The 23,893-nt window shown below is 36.3% G+C and overlaps 1 protein-coding gene across 1 annotated transcript; it reads right to left on the reverse strand.

Annotated features, from left to right (window-relative positions):
* Positions 1–80: 80 nt before the first annotated feature.
* Positions 81–22,888, reverse strand: TRPV3 (transient receptor potential cation channel subfamily V member 3). The gene is given in 18 exon segments (XM_032785821.2): positions 81–362; positions 1,481–1,551; positions 2,467–2,579; positions 3,523–3,794; positions 4,240–4,306; positions 4,873–5,038; positions 5,819–5,892; positions 7,639–7,740; positions 8,276–8,434; positions 9,308–9,484; positions 11,031–11,311; positions 12,447–12,587; positions 12,801–12,977; positions 13,679–13,836; positions 16,476–16,562; positions 18,306–18,410; positions 22,103–22,225; positions 22,770–22,888. Coding segments are annotated over 18 exon segments (2,487 nt in total). The 3' UTR covers positions 81–267.
* Between the last annotated feature and the right edge of the window lie 1,005 nt (positions 22,889–23,893).

Here is a 23,893-nt window from a genome sequence, read left to right on the forward strand (position 1 = left end):
AGTATAATGCTTAGTCCTGCCTTGAGTGCAGGGGACTGGACTAGATGACCTCTCAAGGTCCCTTCCAATTCTATGAGTCCCAAACAGAGCTAAATGCAATAGTCCCTTTTACTTTGGCTTCTCTCTCTTAATATGTGGGTTGAAGTCATTGGCTCATCAAAGAAAGTTTGTTCTCTGACTGTTTGCAGCTGTCCAGTATATAAATGTAGGATTTTACTGTTCATTTTCTTAACCTTCTTAAACAAACAAATATCAAGTACCATGTAACTAAACAGTGGTTTCTAGCAAATAGTCCATTTCATCAAATGTATTCAGGGTGTTTTTGCTATTACTTCTTGACGTATCTTGAATTCTATTGTAACCTACAAAATAAAATAAAATAATCATTTTTAAAACTTTGTATTACATTATTTTTGCAATAATTTAATTTTGCATATATTCTTTTTACTTTTTAAAATTGAATATTTTATTTGTTAAAAACACGTGGATTTATTTAATCAATAAATTGTAGATTAGTACCATAACTTGTATGAAACTGTTGTATCCCTGTCCGTTTGGCCATTATTGAGATTTTTTCCCCACCGAGTAATTATACATATTTCTAACCTTCATGTACTCACATAGCAAAGACTGGGGCCAATTGGCTATAAAGTTGTACTGAATATAGGAATTTCCATACTAAAATTACCAACTAATCTGGTATAATGCATTTGTTGTTGGTCTTTACCTGTTGCAAAATGGTCTAACCTCCTAAGAAAATGTATTTAAAGTGGCTGCAGAGTACATAGCAGGTTATTTAAAATAGCCTGTTTTTTTCCTTTGTAACATACACGTGTCCTGCTAATCAAATCTTTGCAAAAGGCCTAGAGCAAGATTTTCAAAGGTATTTTAGACAATTAAATTAATTTCAATGGGAGTAAGGTACCTAAATTTACTTAGGTTCCTAATAGGATTTACAAAAAAAAAAAAACTATCTACATTTTTAGGCACCTAAATACCTTTGAAAATCTGGTCCCTACATATTTATGACCTTAATTCTGCAACTTGTTGTGAACAAGTGGATCCCTGAACGCACATGGAGCCTGCACAAAACAAATTGTAGGATCGGGGTCTAAATTTCCATTTATAAAGCTGAACTGAGAGCATATTAAGTTTCCTACTTATTAGCTTTTAAGTCAACTTAAATTTGAAAGAAAGCAGGCTTCCCATAAATCTGTGAGGAACAGGACACCAGGCTTGGTGGAACTTTTTATTTTCCTTTGAAATTCACCTGCCCCAAATATTGACGTCAATATCTTGTTTACTAAATTCATGTTTATGTATCTGGTATATATTTCTCATCTTAGTATTGTTAGAATTTAGATTTTAGCAACATTCAAGTTTAAAGATGTAAAATATATATTTAACTCCTAAAAAGAACAAAAAAAAAGCTTTAATACATTAGTATATTAATCTAAAGATATTTTAAAGTTAACAGTACCTGTTGGCCCTGGATCTTCATTAATAAATGAAACATGTGTTTTCCATTCAGTCCATTTCACTTCATTAATCCTGTTTATATTGTATATAAATTGTTATTAGCATGAATTATCTCCAGGTTCATAGCTACACTTCCTCTTTTGTTTCTTAATTATTTCTTGGAATTGTCATGGTACATCATCAATACACGTTTTACCAGTATGGAAACAGGGCCAGCTCCAGGCACCAGCTAAAGAAGCAGGTGCTTGGGGTGGCCAATTCCAAGGGCCGGCACATCCAGGTCTTCGTCAGCAAGTCCCTCAGTCCCTCTCGGAACTAAGGACTTGCTGCTGAAGTGCCACCAAAGAACGGAGCGGCGCGATCATGCTGCTGCGGCTGCCTTTCCCCACCCCACTTGGGATGACAGAAAACCTAGAGTCGGCCCTGTGTGGAAAGTATCTATGTATTTTGAAGCATTATGCATTGTATTTAGCTGAGACTGTTTGCTCATTGAGCTATTTTATATTTTCATTCATTTGAAGCATACATTTGGAACTCACATTTCAGATGTGAATATGTGTCATAAAATATTATGGAACTATTTTGCAGTATGTTAATCATGTTAAAGAATACTCCATTGTAAATATAATTAGTTTTAAATTAACATTTATAAGAGATTACAAGTAATTAACATTCACAGCAGAGATTTAATAAGTGTGTATTAAAATCAAGTATGTATATGAGGAAATTCCCCTTTTTGCCTACAATCTTGTATTTTTAAAACTATATATTCCTATCTCTTACTAGCAACTGTTCATTGTAGAATATCCCAAACTGGATTTTTGCAGTTACCAATTTTGATTCTGCTTACAAAAATCCACACAAAAGAAGCAGAAATATGATTTTATAGATTTAAATGAAAATATTGTACAGTGGCTGTTATGAACAGACAACTCTGACGGTGCATTCAGAGGACACTCATCAAACAGTGCTTGAATGTAGTATTACCTTAAACATACTCTAGTGTCATTTTCAGCCACTTTACACAGTTCTCCCAACTGGAATTTTTTCTTCAGATATTTTGGTAACATTTTTTCAAATTCCAAAATGGTCCTGGCTCTCTGGTAATAATAAATAGTTAGTAACAGCATTGGAGTGTTCTTAACCACATTCAAAATTAATATTTTCTGCTTCATATTACATATTTCACATTTTAAAATTATTTTAATTTTCAGAGTATGTTCCCTTATTATATATCGTGCATCCACCAACAAATTTTACACTGAACACTGACACCAACAGTAGTAAACATTTAATACAGAGTACAGATGGTATTCATGTACCATTTGTAGGTACTTTTTATTTTTCTTTGAAATTCACCTGCCCCAAATATTGATCTCAATATCTTGTTTACTAAATTCATGTTTATGCATCTGGTAGGTACAAGCAGAAAGTCTAGAATTTCCCCAGTTACCATCAGCTCAGGGAGCTACACCCAGATAGGAGTCAGGAACCCCTGGCCTGGAACCTGTGCTAGAATTTAAAATTCTCATGCAACTCTCTGGCACAGCAGTGCCTCCCGATCAGGGAGCGATGTAGGTAGTTTCCAGACAGTCTACATAGGGGACTGAAGAATATGTTCACCTAGGCCGGCTGCGGGCTGAGCGGGGCCTGAGGCTGGGACCCCGGCTGGCAAGCGCCAGCAGTGGGGCTGTGCAGGGGCGGTAGCTGGGACCCCAGACCAGCAGTGTCAAATATCTTAAATATCCTCATCATGATCTGATATTTTCTGATTTCAGCGAAACTTTGTAAAAATGTCTAGGTCTTGACCAAGCCAAAGAGTATTAAGGTCTATGGCAGGAGTAGTCAATAGGCCACAGGCCAAATCCAGAGCTCCAGACAATTTTGATTGGATCAGAAAATATATTTTTTAAATTTATTATTATTATTATTATTATTATTTTCTTTGGAGTCTGGACCTTGACTATACCTTGACAGAAAAATTTGGACCTTGACAAAAAATAGTTGATTACCCCGGTCTATGGTTTAATACTGCAAACAAACCTGGAGTCTCCAAATGTGTTCACTCTCTTTTGAAATATTTTCCACTGTTTCTCCCATTAATGCAATCAGCATGTTCAGAAGGAGAACAAAAGTCAACAATACATAAGTTATGAGAAGAAGAAGAAACAGCACGGGATATTTTGAATTCTGTTGGATCTCCAGATCTCCCAATCCTATGGTAAGTTTAAAAAGCTCCATCAGAACAGCGCCCAAACTCCTGTGGGAATGACATTTACTGTCATTTGGGCACGTCTCAATCAACGCAGCAAGAGCTAAATAAGAAGCAAATGAAAAATCCATTTTACTTATAAATATTTTACAATTTATATAACATCTTTTATACCAAAGCATAATAAAGTGCAATATATACTAGAAAGAGACACAAATCCAGCAACTGTCCAGCAACATACAGCAACAGAAGATGATAGTTTCGCAAAGGAAGTTAAGAATACCATATCGAGTTGAAACTTATAGGCAGTTTAGTTAGACAGAATGTAATTATATTTATAGGTATTTAGCCAGAACACTAGATTTAAACACTCTTACAAAAATTGTTATGGATTTTTTAAAAACCACAACTAGCACTTGACATCAGCTTGAGACAAGTAATGTTCTGACCATCACAATGTTGTTCTTATTTATAATAGTGCAAAAAAACATTTACTCACACAAAATATCAATGCTTTTCTCCAGTAATAGTCAATAAATTATATTTACCTACGCCAAATCCCAGCAAAAACACGATGTATACAACTAAAAATTTTATCACATCCTGTAAGATCACCTAAAAGTTAAAATGTTTATGATTAATACAATTTCATGAAGTTCTCTTTATAGTTACATGTGCAGTGATAAAGACGTGCCACAATCGATACTAGAGTGATTAAATCTACTTATATTTTTAAAAGTGATCACATTAGCAAGTAGGACGTTTTGAAAAGTTAGTTGGCCTGATTATCCGTGATTTTTCCTGTTATCTTATGCATTAATGTCTGTTAAACACACTAATCAAGGCGTAAATGTAACTCTATGAAAAGAATAAGCATTACACTGTCTGATTCAATTAAATATCATAACTCCATTAGCTGAAAAATACCATACGATTCAGAGATTTAAAAACAAATGTTGCATAATTTGAACAAATTAGCTAGTTACCACTATTAATTTTTTTTAAAATTACATAATACATCCTATTGAAATAAAACATATCTTAAAGAGAAGAAAATGGAAATTTCAATGTGGATTACTTAAAAATATAAAGCAACATCTAAATTGCAGAATGTACATGAGTTAGATAATGCAACTAGAGTAAATAGATAATATAACAAGAGTTAAAAATTATATACATGCCTTTTGGATCATGACACTATAAATTCCCATGGATTGGAAACCCCTGGTAAAGTACAGCATATTTGCCCATCCTAGGGCCATAGCCAAGACAAGACACACCAGGTGTTCTTTGTAGGAAAACAAGTACAAGAAGACAGAGAAGATCACAAGCACTGCTTGTATAAAACTGTTGAAAAAAACAAATAAATATTGTAAATACTCTTTTACACAGCACAGAAATGTACAAAATATAGTGGAAAATATAATACAGAACTTCCTTATTTCAAGTTTCACTTCCAATTTCACTTTCCACCTTGTGTCCAAACTGTGCTGGTTGCAGCTAGGGAAAACTATAAAGGTAGCTCTATATCACTTTTTATTTTCCTCAGTCCTGGGGCCAGGCTAGCCTCCACCGTAATTTAGAGCAACTTTAGGACTGTTCTAAATTATGCCTTGTGCAGTGTCCCCCAAATGATCATTCTAGAGTCAGGGATCACAGAAACTCAGCATAACATTGACTACACCCCTTTGCCCAGTCATATCTCCTATGCCAGGAACAGCAGTGGGTAGTATAGGGCCAGCTATACTGGCTCTAAGCCACTTACGGATTCGTGTACACTGGGGGCAGCTGGTTATGCCACTTTTTTTGTTAACAGAGCAACACAGAAGATGGAATGGGTAATCAAAATCTGGCTAACTGATTTGTTTCTTTACAAACAAAATACAATTATCTATTTTGCAGTGCTTACAAAGATAAAAATAGCTTGTATGTACCAATCCACAACAGTGTTATTGGTCAGTGAATGCCAGAGATATACCTGATGTCTTACAGTAAAACTGCATATGAAATTATGTTCTTTCTCTGACAACCGATAGTCTAAAATAACAAGTGAATAACGGTTAACGACGAAATGTAACTGACAGAGCGCATGTTATTTCAGAAACAACCATTATATGTCAGACTTACAATGCAAAGTGGAACCATGCATCTGACAGAATTGACTGAAGATCTGAGGGTCTTAGCAGAAAGATGGCTACACTCTGTGTAGACAGATATATGTAAACAGATGAAAAATAGTAAAAATTAAAAGGTGAATAAAAATTCAAAACCAACTAGTCTACTAAAAACAACTACAGCATCTAGAATTTCATTCTTTCTATACTGTTTGTGCCTCAAAAATGCTTTTCCAGATTTTTTCAAATATGTCCTGATTTTCTGCTGTACTTAAAATAGTTTAATAGTTAACTTTACTAATAGATGTTACTAATAAATAACTTTAAATGTTTTACTGAAAAGTAAGTCAAATGTGCTTGTCCTTTCTGATACAGATCCTTATTCAATAATACATAAGAATGTAAGAACGGCCGTACTGGGTCAGACCAAAGTTCGATCTAGCCCAGTATCCTGTCTACCGACAGTGGCCAATGCCAGGTGCCCCAGAGGGAGTGAACCTAACAGGTAATGATCAAGTGATCTCTCTCCTGCCATCCACCTCCACCCTCTGACAAACAGAGGCTAGGGACACCATTCCTTACCATTCCTGCTTAATAAGCCATTAATGGACTTAACCTCCATGAATTTATCCAGTTCTCTTTTAAACGCTTTTGTAGTCCTAGGCCTTCACAACCTCTCAGGCAAGGAGTTCCACAAGTTGACTGTGCATTGTGTAAAGAAGAAACTTCCTTTTATTTGTTTTTAAAACTTGCTGCCCATTAATTCATTTGGTTGGCCCTAGTTCTTTGTATTATGGGAATAAGTTAAATACTTTTCCTTATCCCTTTCTCCACATCTACTCATGATTTTATATACCTTCTATCATATCCCACCTTAGTCTCTTCTTCAAGGCTGGAAAATTTCCGAGCCTCTTTAATCTCTCCTCATATGGACCCGTTCCAAACCCCTGATCATTTTAGTTGCCCTTCTCTGAACCTTTTCTAGTGCCAGTACATTCTTTTTGAGATGAGGAGACACACATCTTACACAGTATTCAAGATGTGGACGTACCATCGATTTATATAAGGCCAATAATATATTCTCCATCTTATTCTCTATCCCCTTTTTAATGATTCCTAACATCCTGTTTACTTTTTTGACTGCCTCTGCACAACTGTGTGACATCTTCAGAGAACTTATCCACGATTTGATGCCAAGGTCTTTTTCCTGATTCATTGTAGGTAAATTAGCCCCCATCATTTTGTATGTATAGTTGGGGTTATTTTTTCCAATGTGCATTACTTTACAATTATCCACATTAAATTTTATTTGCCATTTTGTTGCCCAATCACTTAGTTTTGCGAGATCTTTTTGAAGTTCTTCACAGTCTGCTTTGGTCTTAACTATTTTGAGCAGTTTAATATAATCTGCAAACTTTGCCACCTCACTTTTTTTAATGTACTTAACACAGTGCTTTAAGTAGATGAGGTTTCCTATTTACTTCATGACCTTAAAGTACATTGCTTAAGTATGTTGCTGAGTAAGAATTTAGTATGATCACCATATTTCAAATCTCATTTTGATCCCAGTCTTTCAAAAAGGAAGGCCTCACATCAATTTCATATAATATTTTAAACTTATATTAGTATATATTTGGACCATCAAGAATGATTAACACATTTATGCACGATTAGCCATTAGCCTAGTAATTGTACAATGCAAGACATTATGAAACATATAAGTTATGAAACATATAACTTATAAAATGATCAAAATTGTCACAGAATCTTTACAAATCCATAAAAGATCTTTATGCATACAATTATTTTATATTAATTCTGAAAGTGTCTCACCTCTTTTATGGCTAAAAATATTGCTGCTATCATAATAAGCACTTGTGCCAGCAACTGCAACCATCCCATGTTACGTGTCAAAGCTAATGGGTAGGGTGGAGCCTGGAAAAGAGGGTTAGAAATGAATAGTGGGAGTTTAAAGCTAGTTATTTGAAGGAACAATAAAGTAAAGGATCCCAGACAAAGGACCCCGTCTTTATAGCCCTCCATGTGCAGAAATTCCATTGAATTCAGTTAAGTGCTCTCCACTGAGGACTTGCAGCATCAAACTCAAAATGAAGTAAGATTATTTAAAATATACACTTATTCTTTCTCAATTATAAAAAAATATGACTTTTAAAACCACAGCCAGGTCCACACACTTATGCATAAACAGGTTTTTTTTGTTTCATAACTCAAATGAATTTCTCTTCTCTCCTTATTGTTCTGCTTCCTCTTCAAGTGATAAACCCATGGAGGGAAATTCTGGCCCTACTGAAGTCGATAGTAAAACTCTCATTCACTTCAATGGAGCAATGATTTCATCCGAGAATCTCTAGTTCTATTTTTGATTCACCAAACATGTTAAATCTGAGTTAGGGAATGCTACTGCGTTTTGAACACAGAATTCTATGAGATTTTTAGTTGCTGTACATACCTCATCTCTTCGGGGTCTATAGTAGGAAACCAATGTTAATATTATGTTGTATATGAAATAAAAACAACATGACATAAAGAACATGTGCCTTGCAAATTTTTTCCATTTCATTCTCAGTAGTGAATGCAGGGGCTCCAAAGTCAACATTTCATGACGGTTCTGTAGGAAAAAAACAAAGCCAAATTTGTGACTTGTGAGAAAACTAGAGGAAGGACAAATAAAAAAATATCAACTACATATTTTAAACATTTCATTTTATGGTCTTTTCTTGTCAGTCTAGAAATACCACTTTGCTCAATGACCCATGTGACAGCTCCTCAGCTGATGTCAATGGGTATAGTTCTACTGAATCCAGTGGAGCTACACCAGTTCACACCATGAAGATCTGCCTGAGATAATTATCTGCCAAATTAATTTGATCTTGTTCTGCGGAAAATGCGATTGTGTTAAAATCCAAGTGTTAACTTCTGTACCAGTCTCCTAACACAGTATGTTTATTTTTCAGGAGTTGCCACTTCAATAATTTGAATTTTAGCAACATGCCAAATTCTGCTTTTAAATGGTGAAAATTTCTTAATAATGCATTGCTTCTATGCATAAAACACCAATATGTATAGTAAATTTACAGTTTACTGTTTATTATAGTATCCTTGCCTCTCAATAATATTTTCTTTTAAATAAAGGATATATATGATATCAAATGGTTATCTTAGATAAAATGAGGTGTTTTGAACCATTAGTCTAAGACCATTTTAGATGTCCCAAGAAGAATACTTAAAACTACAGTACAACAAACTAATGCCCCAAATGCAGGCCAAACAATTTCCCCAGGCCTTCTTTGGGATCTGGACCCACGTGCATTCATAATGGGACATTGCACGAGCACAAGGGTTCATGCTGGTGGCTCCTGCTCAAACACTGAGACCTAAACGTTATTTTTTCACTAGTTTTTCAAGTTCTCCAGATATTTATAAAAAAAATAAGTGAATGTATTGCTGGAAAATGTATTGACTTTAATGACAGGCAACTTACACCAATATTTGTGTTATAAACAATAATCTCCAGTAATGAGTTGTCTGCAGTCGTATCTAGTTCTGTCAGGTCATAAAGGGAAGACTGAACAGGACCATAAGCCCAATCTGTGAATTTTCTGGAAAGGCTTCTGTTTGGCTTGTCTTTTATTTCTCTACTGAGAATGTATTTCAGAATCTAAAACATTAACAGAATCACATATAAGTAAATTAAGTCTTCTAAATGGAAAAGAGAGTGTGTGCACACTTACCAGAAAGGTACTTTTTGACTAACACATTTGCCAAAATGGCACAATTAAATGTATTTTGTAATTCAATTAACCTTTTGGTAATTGAGAGGAGGCATTACAGATGACCCGTCCCTGGGAAATAAATACAGTTTTCTTTAATTGCCTTGAATTTTCTGTTGGATCTGCAGTTTTTTCCAATGAAAGCATTCCACTGCAGACTTTGGTATAACTTTTCTTTAACTGGTGACTTTCTAATTTATCCCTTGTTACTCATTAACCAAGTACTCCAAGCTTTTGCTTTCAGAGGTCCAAATTCTACTTTTTTTTTTTATAAATCAGACTAATTCCATTTATTTCCTTAGAGTTATATATGTATAAGAGAGAACATCATGTAATTCAGAAATATTAGTGTGTGCTATCAATAGCCCTTGATAGTATTAAAACCAAAATAATTTTTAATAAAATTATTGTTTATCGTTTATGGTATGTTATTTATTTAATTTTTGTATTTCAGCTTAGACCATGCAAACAGACTGTTTCGTTTCAGATTATCATATGCTAGTGCAGAACTCCAGTGCTTGAGCTGCAAATACTGCAGGGAAAAGTTTAAATTCAAACAAAACTGATTTTTAGTTTATATATCATTAAAGTATTTCTATTAATAGAACTGTCATAATATTATAAGGTATTCTACGCCTTCAACTCTTTCACAATCTTTCTGGGAGTGTACCCTTTTTAGTGATAGTCTCTGGGTCTCCACTCCACTTTGCTCAAGTGGCAATCCCACAATTCTGCTACTCTGAGATTGGGTCCATGGCTTCAACACCCAGGGCTGCCCGGGGGGTGGGGGGCAAGTGGGTCAATTTGCCCCAGGCCTGGAAGGGCCCCCATGAGAGTTTTTCAGGGCCCCTGGAGCGGGGTCCTTTACTCACTCTGAGGGCCCTGGAAAACTCTCGCAGGGCCCGAGCCCCCGGAGCTTCTTCTGCTCCGGGTCTTCGGTGGCAATTCAGCAGCCGGGGGTCCTTCCACCCGGGACCCGCTGCTGAAGTGCCGGTTCTTCGGTGGCAATTCAGTGCCGGGGAGAAGATCCCAGGCCCCCTGAATCCTCTGGGCGCCCAGTCAACACCTGTTTCTCACCATGTATGCTTCAGTAGGTCTAAATGAGCTTGGACTCCTGTTGGGTAATTATCCTCTTAGGAAGATATGCAATTATCAAGGGTGTGTAATATTAAATTTTTAAATAGCATTTGTATTTTGTAGTAATGAGGCATTGAGGAAATCCTGTGAGAATCTGAGGGGCTGAAACAACAGAAATAATGGAGCAAAGATTTACAGTAAATAATCTTACTCTACCAGCTACCACTAATTTACAATACAAGATAACCACCATGGTGGAGTGCAAATTTGTGCATCTATGGTTTAAGTACATGTAGGCAACCTAGACTCTGTCTCTCCAGTTCATTTCTTTTGTAGGATATTACAAAAGAGCCTTACCTCTAATTTTCCACTTTTTGCAGCTAGTTGCAATGGAGTTAAACCATCTTTATTCTTCATTGTCTCTAAAGTTCTGCTCTTACTTTTCAATAGAATCATATCATACATTCGGATTACAAAGTCATTTTGTGTTTTAAAATCCTCTGCTACAGTGACTAATGCATGCAGTATATTGTTTCCTCGTGAATCTTGTGAGGTAATATCAGTCCTCCTATTGTCCATTAGCAGTTGAACTATATCTGGTTGATTAGTACATGCAGCTAATGCCAGTGGAGTTTCACCTAAAAAATACAATGCACCATAACTATTAATTTTAAAATATTATGAGTATCAGAAATGTATGAAATGTATTTGAATGATTATTTTGACATTTTTATGAGATTAAAATATTTTTACAAATTAAGGATAAGGTTGATTACATTACATTGTTTTACAAAGAAACAATTTACATGAAATTGTTATTTGAGGAAAAGCTACAATTACACAATACTACACTTTATTGACAATTTCAGTCTTTACAAACAATTGTCTTTCAACTATTTCTGAATATTTGTAATTTACTGTACTTTGGAAAACTGCTTTCTATTTACTATGTTGCAATTTGTACTACAATTGCTACTGCATATTACATTTCCCAATATTTGATATATTATTTCAGCACTTACACTAAATGCCCAATTAAACAAGATAAATATACACACTTTCTTGTCGTTATGTGATATGTATAGATTTATGGAGAAGAATATCTTAGACTGCACTCCGTTTACCCACTAGCTGTACCTTGTGTAAGTAATTCATCAAATTCTCTTTTCTTTCATGCAAGCATTCATTCTGGAAGTATGAAGAGTAATTAGTCCTTCAGGATTCTGAATTTCAGTGTTTCTGGAACTGAGGTGTCCCTATGAGTTTGGTTTGTTTGTTTTTGGTTTTGTTTTTTTTTTCCAGTTAGGTGGGGTTTCTTAGTGTGGCAATTGAAATGGGAAAGAACTCCCATTGACTTCAGTGGGATTTTGGTCTAGTTTTGTATGTACAATAGATGTAGTTAGGGTTATTACCGACCTATCTGCTTATGTTGTGTGCATCACTGTGGAATCTGAGCATCTTATGAATAATAATGTCAATCCTGCTTTTTTTCCTTCTGAACCTGTAGGAGAAATAACTTGATTAATTGGTAATTTGTTTTGTTTGTGTGTGGGTGAAAGAAACTGGGTGTATGGGGTACGAGAAAGTTATTGAGGTAAAGCAAAGGTTATGAAATGAGTTTTGCATTTAGTTCTGAAAATGATGAAGCCCATGGCCATTTTTATATCTTGTGCGAGTTTGAAAGACATATCTTCTGCACACGCCTATTGCCTGATTGTTTCATTTTTCTAGCATCCCAACCCAATTTTTCCATGGAGATCTCATTTCACTTACCGAAATAAAATCCCTCATGCTTGTGTTTGGGGTTAAAGAACACACCCTGAGAATGGGCATTGACATCTGCTCCTTTTTCTATGAGGGTCTGAGCAATATCGTATTGTCTTCTTTCAATAGCAATATTTAGAGCTGTCTGGCCTGCAGCAACATAGACATGAATCTTTAGAGTATAAAGTCCAGTTTTTACATCTTGTACAGTGCTGAGCTCAGTGATGATGCATAACAAATAGCAATAATATTTAATAGTCATAATTATTTTAATTGTCTTTAGAATATTTCAATATAAAATATATGCTGTGGCATTAAAATACATGCAAAAATACACTCTAAATGGCTACTGAATGGAAATACCTTTGTACGCTTCTTCTGTGTACTTTGCATTGATAAGCCTTTCCAAAAAACTATTTTCTTCTCCAAAGGAAAGCAGCATTTTCACTATTTCATTTGTGTTCTGGTTGATGTTCAAAAGGGCTTTCATCAGACAGGTTTTACCAGTATCTGAATCTGTTAATTTTTTCATCAGATAATCTACAAAAGTGAATTTTATGATTGAATTACAGGTGGTTATATTATGTCTTAAGAGGAATAGGAAGAATTCCAGTCTCATGTTATTGGGAAACACATGCATATAGACTATTCCCCAAACTACTTTACATCTATTCAAGCTATTAATTTAACTTTATATTCCATATGTACTTAGTGAAAGGACATATGAATTCATGAACAAACAACCCCACTAGATGGATATATACATTACTGACATACTACAGTTCTGCCAAAACCTAACAAACCCTGAAGTTCTTAGTCCTTGTTCAGTCAGAACTCTCACTGGCTTAGCTGGGTTGAGAATGCAGAAGTTCCTAACTCCCAGCTCTGTGTTCATTCCTCAAAATCACATGGATCTCAGTTCAGCAAGAAGGGGGAAAAGAAGCTGGCTATATTCAATTAGCTTCTTTTGCAGTATTCAGTCATATCCACCCTGAAAAGGTACAAATATTCATGCTGGTGTGCTGTGCCCTCAGAAATCACCTTCAAGGTTGCTTCAATTGTTTGCCAGTAGGTGGCTTATTGGGGGCCTGACCTGACTACTACATTAATTCTAACCATGATATTCACCAAACACCAGCTTGGGATGCAGAGCTTAGTTGCTCATATATAAAACCATTACTCAGTTCTCTACCACATATATGGTACAAAATGAGGGACTGTGGATACTCTGTACAGCTTACCTTGCACAGTCATGTTTCTACATGCATTTGACCTTTCCTTCACTTCCACAAGCAGACATTGTAATTCTTCTATATTCCCCTCAGATACTGCCCTAAACATATACTTCTTCAGCTTTTTTCTGGCATTGTTCTGGTGATCTCCTTGCAACATGTTTGTACTGAATTAACAAAAACAAACAACCAAAAAATCATGATTCTTGGTTAAATTTAGCTAATATCAGTGTTTAATTTAATTTCCATCATTTCTTTTTTTATTTAGAAAAAGAAATGTAATTACATATCACAGGTTAACATGTCATCATTACAAAAGAATATTTGTGTGTTCCTCCAAAAATAGTTACAAATAATTTATTTGGTGAGAAATGGCTATTAAAGCAATTTTTAACTTAATGAAGGATATGGTTAATCTTTTACAAATGATTTTTTTTTATTCTCATGTATCTATCTTTTATTTATTTATCATGTATTTATCCCTTCACACTCAAAGCTGAAGTAATTTGACTTTCTGGAGAGCACTCAGAAGGGACAAAGAGTGGAATTCAAATCCTACAACAAAGGGGAGACTACAGGGGAGTGGTGCGATCTCTCTACAACTGTTGTTCCAGCCTAGAAGGCAGACTATAGGGGCTGTTGCCTCTTTGCAACCCCTATGCAGGGGTACTAGGCTACTGGATCTATGTAAGTGCAGATCCAATAGCCTCTTCCCTGGCCCATCTCCAACAACCGCCACAGTAATAAGTGAATTCAGAGTCCTCCCTACACCACCACTCCACTTGCATCCATCTTCACTGTACACAAAGTACTTGCTCTGCTGTTGAGATGGTGGAAGGAAATTTCATCAGTTTTCAGAATATTTGCTGAATGTTTTATTACAAAACTGATATGGTTTGATGATACTCTATATCAATGAGAAAAGACATTTCTGCTAGCATTGTGACTCTATTCATGCGAATTTCATCTGTGTTCAATTCTGCCATCCTGAATGAGCATATCTCAGACCATGAACTGTTTCCACCAGTATGCACTCTAATATGGCTGAGATTTGGATGAATCACTTGGTGGGTCCTTCTATTTTGCAGATTATGACAAATTTCTGTCACAGAATATTGGATTTATCTGAACACTGTTCCAAGATTGTCTAAGCAATCTCCAAGAATATAGTACTAAATTCAGTATATAAAATCCCTGAAGTCCTGCTTTTACTGATTAATCTTGTACCGAGTAATTAAAGTGAGAGGAAACTCATAGGATTTCTTTCAATATCTAGTGCACAAAGTCTATTTTAAAATAATAATGACTTACATTTATATAGTGTCTTTCATCCCGAAGGATCCCAAAGCTCTTTACAAACTATATGTACAGGAATCACTTCACCCACCACTGAAATGCAGCTGCCTGTGGGGTGGAATGTGGCAGCTGTTTAACAGCGCGCAACAATACTCTACAACAATTTAGGACAGGAAGTAGTAAGGAATGCCATATCCATTTGCAAGTGCAGTGGCAATTTAAGTAAGCAGGATACATTAGTTAACCAAATTAGAATTTGGCCAACTCTGTGGCTAATATTTATATTCTGCAAAAAGCAACATGGGATCTTTAGTCACCAGAGTTAGGGTTTCAGGTTTAGACAGCACATCCAACAGCACAAAGGTTCCTACCACCACTCTGGAGGATCAGTGTCACCTACTGAAACACCAACACTGCTCTTCTTTCAGCGCTCTGGGGTATTCTTGTAAGTTTCCTGTTCCAGTGCTAACTAAGCCCATCCCTACCAAATGAGGTTTTCCAAAATCAGCTCAGCAATTATACATTGTTATTCTTTAGAAGTTTAAATATTATGATGTTTTGTTTGTTCCATCTCTCCCCCTCTGTCTCTTAGGATGGCTGAACTGAAGGGCAAATGCCACCCACCTGCATCAACTGGGTGGGGAAATTGATGGGGCTAATGGTGAAAGGGGGACAGTCCCAGTAGCAAGGAAGGGAAGCACTTGCCAAGGGACAATAGGTAGCTCCTCTCATGGGAGTGTCTGGCACCCATTGGTCAGCTGGGGGAGACGGGTTCTGATTGGACAGCATTTCCCAGCTCCCAGCATTTAGCCCAGTGCAAGGTCCAGGTGAAACCTCTTTCAGCTCCATTCCAGCACCCCACCCTATCCACCTGAACTAGGACTGGGAATCCAGCTTGATAGATGCTGTGGGTCTAGCCAATCACCTGTTTAGGGGGTCAGGAAGGAATTTTTTCTTCCATTGGCCAACTGGGACCAATTAAATGACTGATATAGGAGGGTAAGGGTATGGGCGGGTAGTATCCCTCCCTTGTGTTAAAAGTTTAATAAAAAAGTTGTGGCCTGCTGCTTAAATCCATGTGTGAATCTGTCCTTATTTTGCTGCTTGTGTCCACATCAATATCTTGCACCCAAATTAATAGTTTTCTATATAGATGACATCTTAAAGTAGTTTGCTTTTAAGAAATGACTCTAAAATGAAAAGCATTCAGTTACCAACAAATAGTAGTGGTATTTGAGCACTGGACAACATTTTCTTCAGTGAACTAGGAATCAGCAATTTTATAGGCTTTAGCTTTCTCTGATCTCAGATATTTAATATGAGGATGCATGATATACACTTTCTAAAGAATTTATTTATTGATGATAAAGCTCAAATGTATAAATCAATATCCCTTGAAGTCTTATGAGCTCATTTTTAAACCACGACAAGGAAAAATCAGTAATTCCACTCTCTCACACACTTAATCCATAGAAAACGCGCTACAGAAATACATTATGTCTCCACTTACCAATAACTGTCTACATTTGTGGCATACTCAGTAATATCGTCCTGAAGAGATTGTGGGGAATCCATATCTTCCCCATTTCCAGATGCACTGTAGAAAATACAGAAAAGGTTGAGTGCTTAAGTAAGAGGACATCTTGGCAAATTGCGCTAAGACTCATTCGATAATGGGAGGCAATACCAACAAAAGAGCTGAAATTAAATTAATTTGACAATGTATTTTTAATACCATCATTTAACTTACTGTGTGTGTTTTAAAATACAGGTCAAAAATGAAAAGACATTCAGAATTTTATCATGTTAACGAGTTTCATATTTGAAAACCTACTTTGTGTTTTTCCATGTTATTTCACTCAGTCTCCTACTATTGTATTTTTTATTTTCATACTGTTTTTAATAACGTCACTCTTCATGCTCCATTGTAAAGCTTATACTCTTCTGTTTTTTATGTATTCATTATTAATTTGACATCTTCCACAAGACAAATATTGAAATGGCTACTCTGAGGGGGTTGCGCACACGCACACACACAAACTGAAATACAGAAAGATTTACTGTACAATATTCTGTGGCGGTCACTCATTCAGTCCCTGCCGCTGACTTTGGTGGAAGCTTTGCTATAAGCAGTTCAAGACCCAGGGCTAAATATGTGTTCGTACAATAAAACAATGGCTGCAGTGGAGTTTGTATTTAGTAAATACTGTACATCCTTTCCAAATTTTCTCAGTGTTGGGTCTGACTTAAAGGACCACTGGCAATTACTTTTTCATAGGCTGGGTTTCTTTTTAATTTGCTTTTGTAACAAATTGAATGCTGATGGAACATCTCAACCTAAAAATTCAGAAAACTGAAATCTGCTATTTATCTACACAATGGATACATAGACAATAGTGTGAGGCTTCCCACACTATCCTACAAATGTTCCTCTGCCCTAAACTAGCGGGACCACCCTTAAAATAAAGATGGTGGTTCAGATTCTATTCCAATTCAGTCTGATATCTCTGCCGAAAATAACAAGGAATATAATTATGATGATTTTTTATTTCTTTTTTATTGGTGATTAGGTCTCCAGTCCTCTGGGAACTAAAACAAGCTCATCAACTAATTCCATATAAACAACAAAACAGCCACTGGAAAAACAATTGGTCTTTATTAACCTGACTTTGATTTGATTTATATTTTGCCATCCAGCCTCCCTTTTCATAATTTTAAATTTGTTCCACTGACACCTAATACAAATAACTACTGAAAATCTTGAAAATAGAATGGGTCTTTCTGCACTCATTTTTCTTATATGTGTGTCATAAATGGCTTTTTTTCAATTTCCTGGGCACAAACAGTCATGTCTCTCTTTTGTTTGAAACATTTTTGGCTATCACCAAGACAGATGATGGCAGAAACAATCTAAAGGGGATTTTTGGTTACTTGTGCTCCCTCTGCTGGTTCTGCAGCAAATCTTGGGTTACCATAGGCTCCACACAACCAAGCAAACAGTGGGATTTTTCCCCTCTTAATTAGAAACAAGGTGCTAAAAAGAAAAATCATTCAGACTTCAGGGGACTATATAAATTTTAAGTCTGGTCAAATTTTGGGCCTAAACTATTTAGCTGTGGCCCTTTTAAAATAATGAAAGAAATGTGAAAATTTAGGATTAAGGCAGTCACTGCAGGGAAAATGCTGGCCCACTGAAGTCAATGGGAATTTTGGCATTAAGGCAACCAAAATGAGAGGCCACTTTTGACATTTTAGCCTTGTCTATACAGAACTTTCGAGCAGTTGTATGTTTGCACATGTTTGCAATGTGGTTAATGAATATACCGTAAATTATACATACCATGGGCGAATATTTGAATCCATGGGTTTTGAAAATACAGGAGGAGAGGTCTGTCTTGGAGATGAATTGCTTTCAAAGCCTTCAATTTCAAAGAAAAACTGTGAACTGTTGAATACATTGTGTTGAAACTTTATTAGTAGAAAAGCAAGTCAAAACATAACAAACATAACACAAACAAACTGTGCACATGCCCAGCTAGGACTAGCTGTAGGTACAGGTTATATGCTGCATGGCATCACATCTGATGAGGTGCTGAAATAGCATTTACCCTTTTTTGGTACTGGAAGATCCCTATCTCTACACACATTACCCACCAAGCATTTTGAATCCTTTGTGTTGGCAGACAAGGCAAAAGATTCTGAGATGTCTTTGGGAGACATGGCACCAAATCCAGACATTATCAGAGGCTCCACTGCAACCTAGAGACAACTTTGTATCTGCATTTCGTGAACTCCACAAAATGTTACTGTAACTCCAAAGAATACACACACATGCACACTCTAATCTGCTCACTGCAGCCTTTGCATTGTAGCCATCATCATTCCATCCAAGAAGAACTGGGGAGGAATCCCACCTCAGCTCACTGATACTGATGAACACTTAATGAACCAGAAAAGTTGAGAGATCACATATTAAATAATACAAGGCCTTTCCACCATCTAGGACTGAAATGTGCTACCTCAGAGTATGAGCTTTTACTATGTTTAGCTAGTGCATTGCAGTTTATAGACAGAGTGGAAAAAATAAATGAAAAGCTGAACAACATAGCATAAGGGTTCATGAGGAACTATGGTGACCAGCTTTTTAAAAGCATGGAGAGTTGGTAGAGAGAAGCAAATGGTTGGTGTTGCTAGATGCCATTCGAACAGCTGTCACATTTTACCTATGATGGCTGAATTTTATTGGTGGATGAAATGACTCCTATATGGGCTATAGTTTGTAAATTGTCTTTCTAAATTTATAAAATTCTTTGAGAGTCACCTTGAAAAATATTCTGGTTCACATAATGTGTGACATACTCAGTAGGGTACTAATTATTTCTCCTTTTTTCTAATTCCCGTTGCAAAATATTCAGATGCACTTGAAGCAACCACCCTAGTGTCAATTTACAGAATGTTGCTGCGTAGCAACTAGCGGATGTATGTTAAAAATAGTATGATGTAATATCATCCCTGATTAATATAGTTTCCATCTTTGGAGGAGGAAAGTGTTAATATACTGCATGTGGTATTTTAAACTTAAATGACCTTTTAACATTTTGTATGTGCATGCAAGCGTATTCCCATGATACAAAGATTAAAATACCCATTATATTTAACAGGAATGTGTATCTGAAGTTATATTGAGGAAAAATGTTGTTCATAGCACAGGGGTACCTACGCTGAAACAGGGCCCTATTTTGCCATTACTTACACACCATGGACCAGATTCTCAGCTGGTGTGAATCACTAACTTCATTGAAGTCTGACCTTGGTACAGCGGCTGACAAAGGGTGGAAGAAAGGTGGCTTTATGCACTCTTCTGTGTCTCCTGTCCTGGGATGTCTTGGACTGCCCTGACTGGCAACCAATTGTGTATGGCCTTAATGAACCTTGAGGGCAAGAAGGAATGCCCAACTCACATGGCACTCTGGTGCTGTCCATGACACAGCCCCTGCATTGGGTGGGAGGACTAGGAGCTCCTTCAGGGGCTGTCTATGTTAGCTCAACACCAGAAGAGAATTGTCCTGTGTTGGGAGAATTCCCCAGGGCAGGATCTGCTGTCTTCACAGCTCCTTTATGTCCATATACCTGGCACAAACAAGCCACAAGGCAGTAATTAAGTGGGTCACATGTATCTTGGAGGTTGGCATAATGTGCAGGCCTGAAGCCTTTTCTCTGTTCTGTGGGGGAAATGGCATCTCTGGGACATACCATGAGTAAAAAAATGAGTAACTGCCAACAAATACCTATGTGCTTACATATTCAAACCATGCCACAGGAAACATTAGCCATGAAAGCAACCTAGTCATACTCAAACATCATTGCAGCACTCCTCCCAGTCCACATGTAGATCTTCCTGTATTTAATGATGTGTCTTTAGTTAATTCATACCTCACTGACTCAAAGAAAGTAGAAATAAATTGTACTTTTTACAATATATGTTGCCAAAATAAAGTATAAGAGTATGAGACATGTTGCTTAGGTGAGAGTGAAATCACCTCTGAGCTTGCCAGTGATTGTATACTCAAGGACTGAAATGTTTAAAAGGATTAGACATATACCAGTACAGAAATATATAATTAAACGGAGTATGTAATTAAAATCATGTGATCTTTGTTTCATATATAGCAGGAATGTTTGGTACCACACCCTAGCTCTAATGTAAGATGGGAGAGCCCTTCCATCCTAAGGTTATTAACTACAGATGCCAAAAGTCTGAATCTGGTAAATTAACTTAAGTGACTTATGATTAGTGGCCACACATATTTGCTGTAACTTGCCAGTCTTCTGCAGATTTGCTTCTATTTGAAACATTAGGTGTATATATTGTGACCAATTCAGACATCCTTCCTGTTGGCCACATTGCACTACGAACACTTTGATTCAAATTTAGGTTTACGTAGGACTACCCTTGTACTTTGGAAGGCCAATGATGCCAGACAAAGGAGAGGTGGAAAAGGAAAATCAACTGGCGTTATTTCCCTATTTGGATTTAATTACAGAGGGAGAAGTCAGGCCAGCCGATGAGTTTTCAGATTGTGACGGCTGCTTGCATCACTTCTGCTTAAGGTGATCACTCAGATGATTAACAAATTATCATGGATGCTAAAGCAATATTAAATTCTCTTGGGGCCTAAGGCCTTTCTGATTGGGCTATATTGTGTGTTGTACAGTCAACAAAATAAAAGGAAACAGTTGTAAGGTCAAAGTTTATAAGCCAAATTCATCCCTGTCTTGCAGTAACTTCAGTGACTTTGGTGGCATTACATCAAGGATGAATACAACCACTTGTTCTGTATTTCTCCATTCATAATAGACAAAATATGTAATCAGAATATTAATTAACTGATATAAAATATGCATAAAAATAAACATGGGTGATATGGGTTATTAAACATGAAAAATAGAGTGAATTGAACATTTTACTGAAAATCTCCATGTAGGAAGGTTTTTCTGGGTATTTCTCACACCATATGCTACACCCCTTACCACTCCCTGTCCCCTTCCACTTTTGAGTTCACACCTTCTTGTATCAATCCGTATGTCATTATACTTGAGAGAACCTCTCATTTCTTTTTTGCCAACACTGCTCTCTTCTTTAAATGCTTCCTTAAAACTCGGATTTTCCCTAAATGATCTCATTACAAACTATCTCTAAATCTTCCCATATTTGAACTGTTGATCTTTGTGAGGCCCTGATCCTGCAAGCTCATACATGTGGGCTGACCCCAGTGCCTGCAGAGAGCATGCCTCATTGACATGAGGGATGACCTTGCCAGATAGGGAGCCTGAGACTGTAAGCTCTTCAGAGCAAGCACTATGTCTTTGTCCACATTTCCTAAAGCATGGTATACATTTACAGAGCTATATAAATGCTTATTATTATTAATAATATCGTAAGCACATCAGTTCATTTTTCAACATATACTACGTTCATCAGAACTCTCTCATTCATATATTACATGTGTGCTGTTAGCGATTATTTCAATGTTAGTATCTGTTGTATAAAGATAATAAAAGGATTTACAAATAGCTCCAATCTGCCATTCCTAATAAATTGTCTAAGGCTGGTCTTGTGAAGGTATTGTGTTCTACCTTTTCCTTGTGGGAGTGTTTTCAGTCGGCTTTTTCTCCTGGTGGTTTGTAGTGGGAGGACCTGATGTATTTGTTCTCTTGCCCATGAGTGGAATATTCTCTTTGTTATCTTTATTCATGTTCCTGTAATCGATAGATTCATAGTTATTTAATTTCATTTGAACACGTCACATGATCAGATTGTGTGCATAAGGAGTAGAAATAGTCAAACACAAATCTTAATATTTTTCAAGGTTCTTCCTTTGCAAAAGATGTACTATTTAATATATTGGGGATTGAGATTTCAATTTTGGGGTATCTTTGATTAAAATAGGTTTCAACATGAGCAGCATCAAGGATGACATGACACCCCAGGTCCAGGAAAAGTTCAGATTCAGATATATTCTCAGTATGTAACTGAAGGGATCCCATCCATTTATATGGCAATAGATATTATTTCAAGTTTCAGAAGGAACAGAGTAACTTTTACAAGCAACACTGAGGGGTTTGCAGCCTGCTATTGATGTAAAAGTCTATTTATACTTTAACCTGGATAACTTTAGAAAACCAGTAAGTTCCAGTAGTCAAGCAATATTAAATCTGTTACATGTTGGATCAGCAGAAGCAAGGTCTGAGTAGACAATACTAACACCAGGGGCAGAGCTCAATGAAAAATTAAGCCTTTTACCTGGACTCCCAGGGACTCCTGAGTTCTGGTGCCGCTCCCATAAAACTAGCACAGAGATAAGAAGAAGAAAAGTTATGACCCTGTCATACATGAAGAATGGTCATCACAATATGTAGCATAAGGACTTTGGTACTTGCATCTGCCCATCAACATTCAGAACATGAATTTCATAAGTAGTAATGACTATTTGTCCTCACTGTAATATTCTAGGTTACCACTTACAATCACTAAGGATAATTTCAAATGAAGAAGTTAATGGTAGCATCTTTTAAGATATATTTTTATTGTAAATAGAAATAGAAAGTTAAATGATGTGACAGTAATTTCTCCAGCAAAATGGTGAACGCACCCTCAGTACTCAAGAAGAATGTACTGTAGGGAAAATTGACTGGCAGGGGATGGACAAGATGAGCTACAAATAATAGTTATTTTTTTATCTCAGATTTCCATGGTTCTGGGGAACCTAAAGAAGATCTCTTCTACCCAACTTTTGGCCTCAACTCTCCCTGACTAGATAGTACAGGTGGATTTTACATTCTTGGGAGTGCATTCCTTCAGTGTTGCAATTCCTGTAATATGGGAATAACAAAATGAAAAAGTGAGATTGTAGAGAGTGCATGAAAACCAAAGATGTCTGGAGTGATGAACAAGGTGTACATGTGGCATGCATGAATAGATTGATTCGTCACTCATGTGGTAAATATGCATTTGTGTGTGGAAATATTATCATTTAGCATGTATAGGGAATAGATAAGTTGCAAATGCTAACACCTGTGAATGAACTCTTTTTACTGTTTCTTTTGTCTTTAGTTGGAGTGTAAAAGAACTCAGAAATGCTCAGTAGTCTCCCTGCCCCAGCAAGCCTGGGTTTAAAACACTCAAACAGAAATAAATTATTATTGTATATTCTGTTTTTGTTATATATGTTTACAGGAAGAATGTGTAGTCAAACAAATGCAACTCAAAAAAACAAAAACAAAAAAAAACCCACTTGGATAAGTATCATAAATACAAATCATACCTGCATAGAAATCATTCATAAATAGAAATAGCAGCATTACTCACTCAACATTTGTTATATATACATACTATCCCCTACTGTACTAAAGGTGCATAGGAATAGA

Source organism: Chelonoidis abingdonii, chromosome 20 (genome assembly GCF_003597395.2).
Source record: "Chelonoidis abingdonii isolate Lonesome George chromosome 20, CheloAbing_2.0, whole genome shotgun sequence".
NCBI classification, from domain to species: domain Eukaryota; kingdom Metazoa; phylum Chordata; order Testudines; family Testudinidae; genus Chelonoidis; species Chelonoidis abingdonii.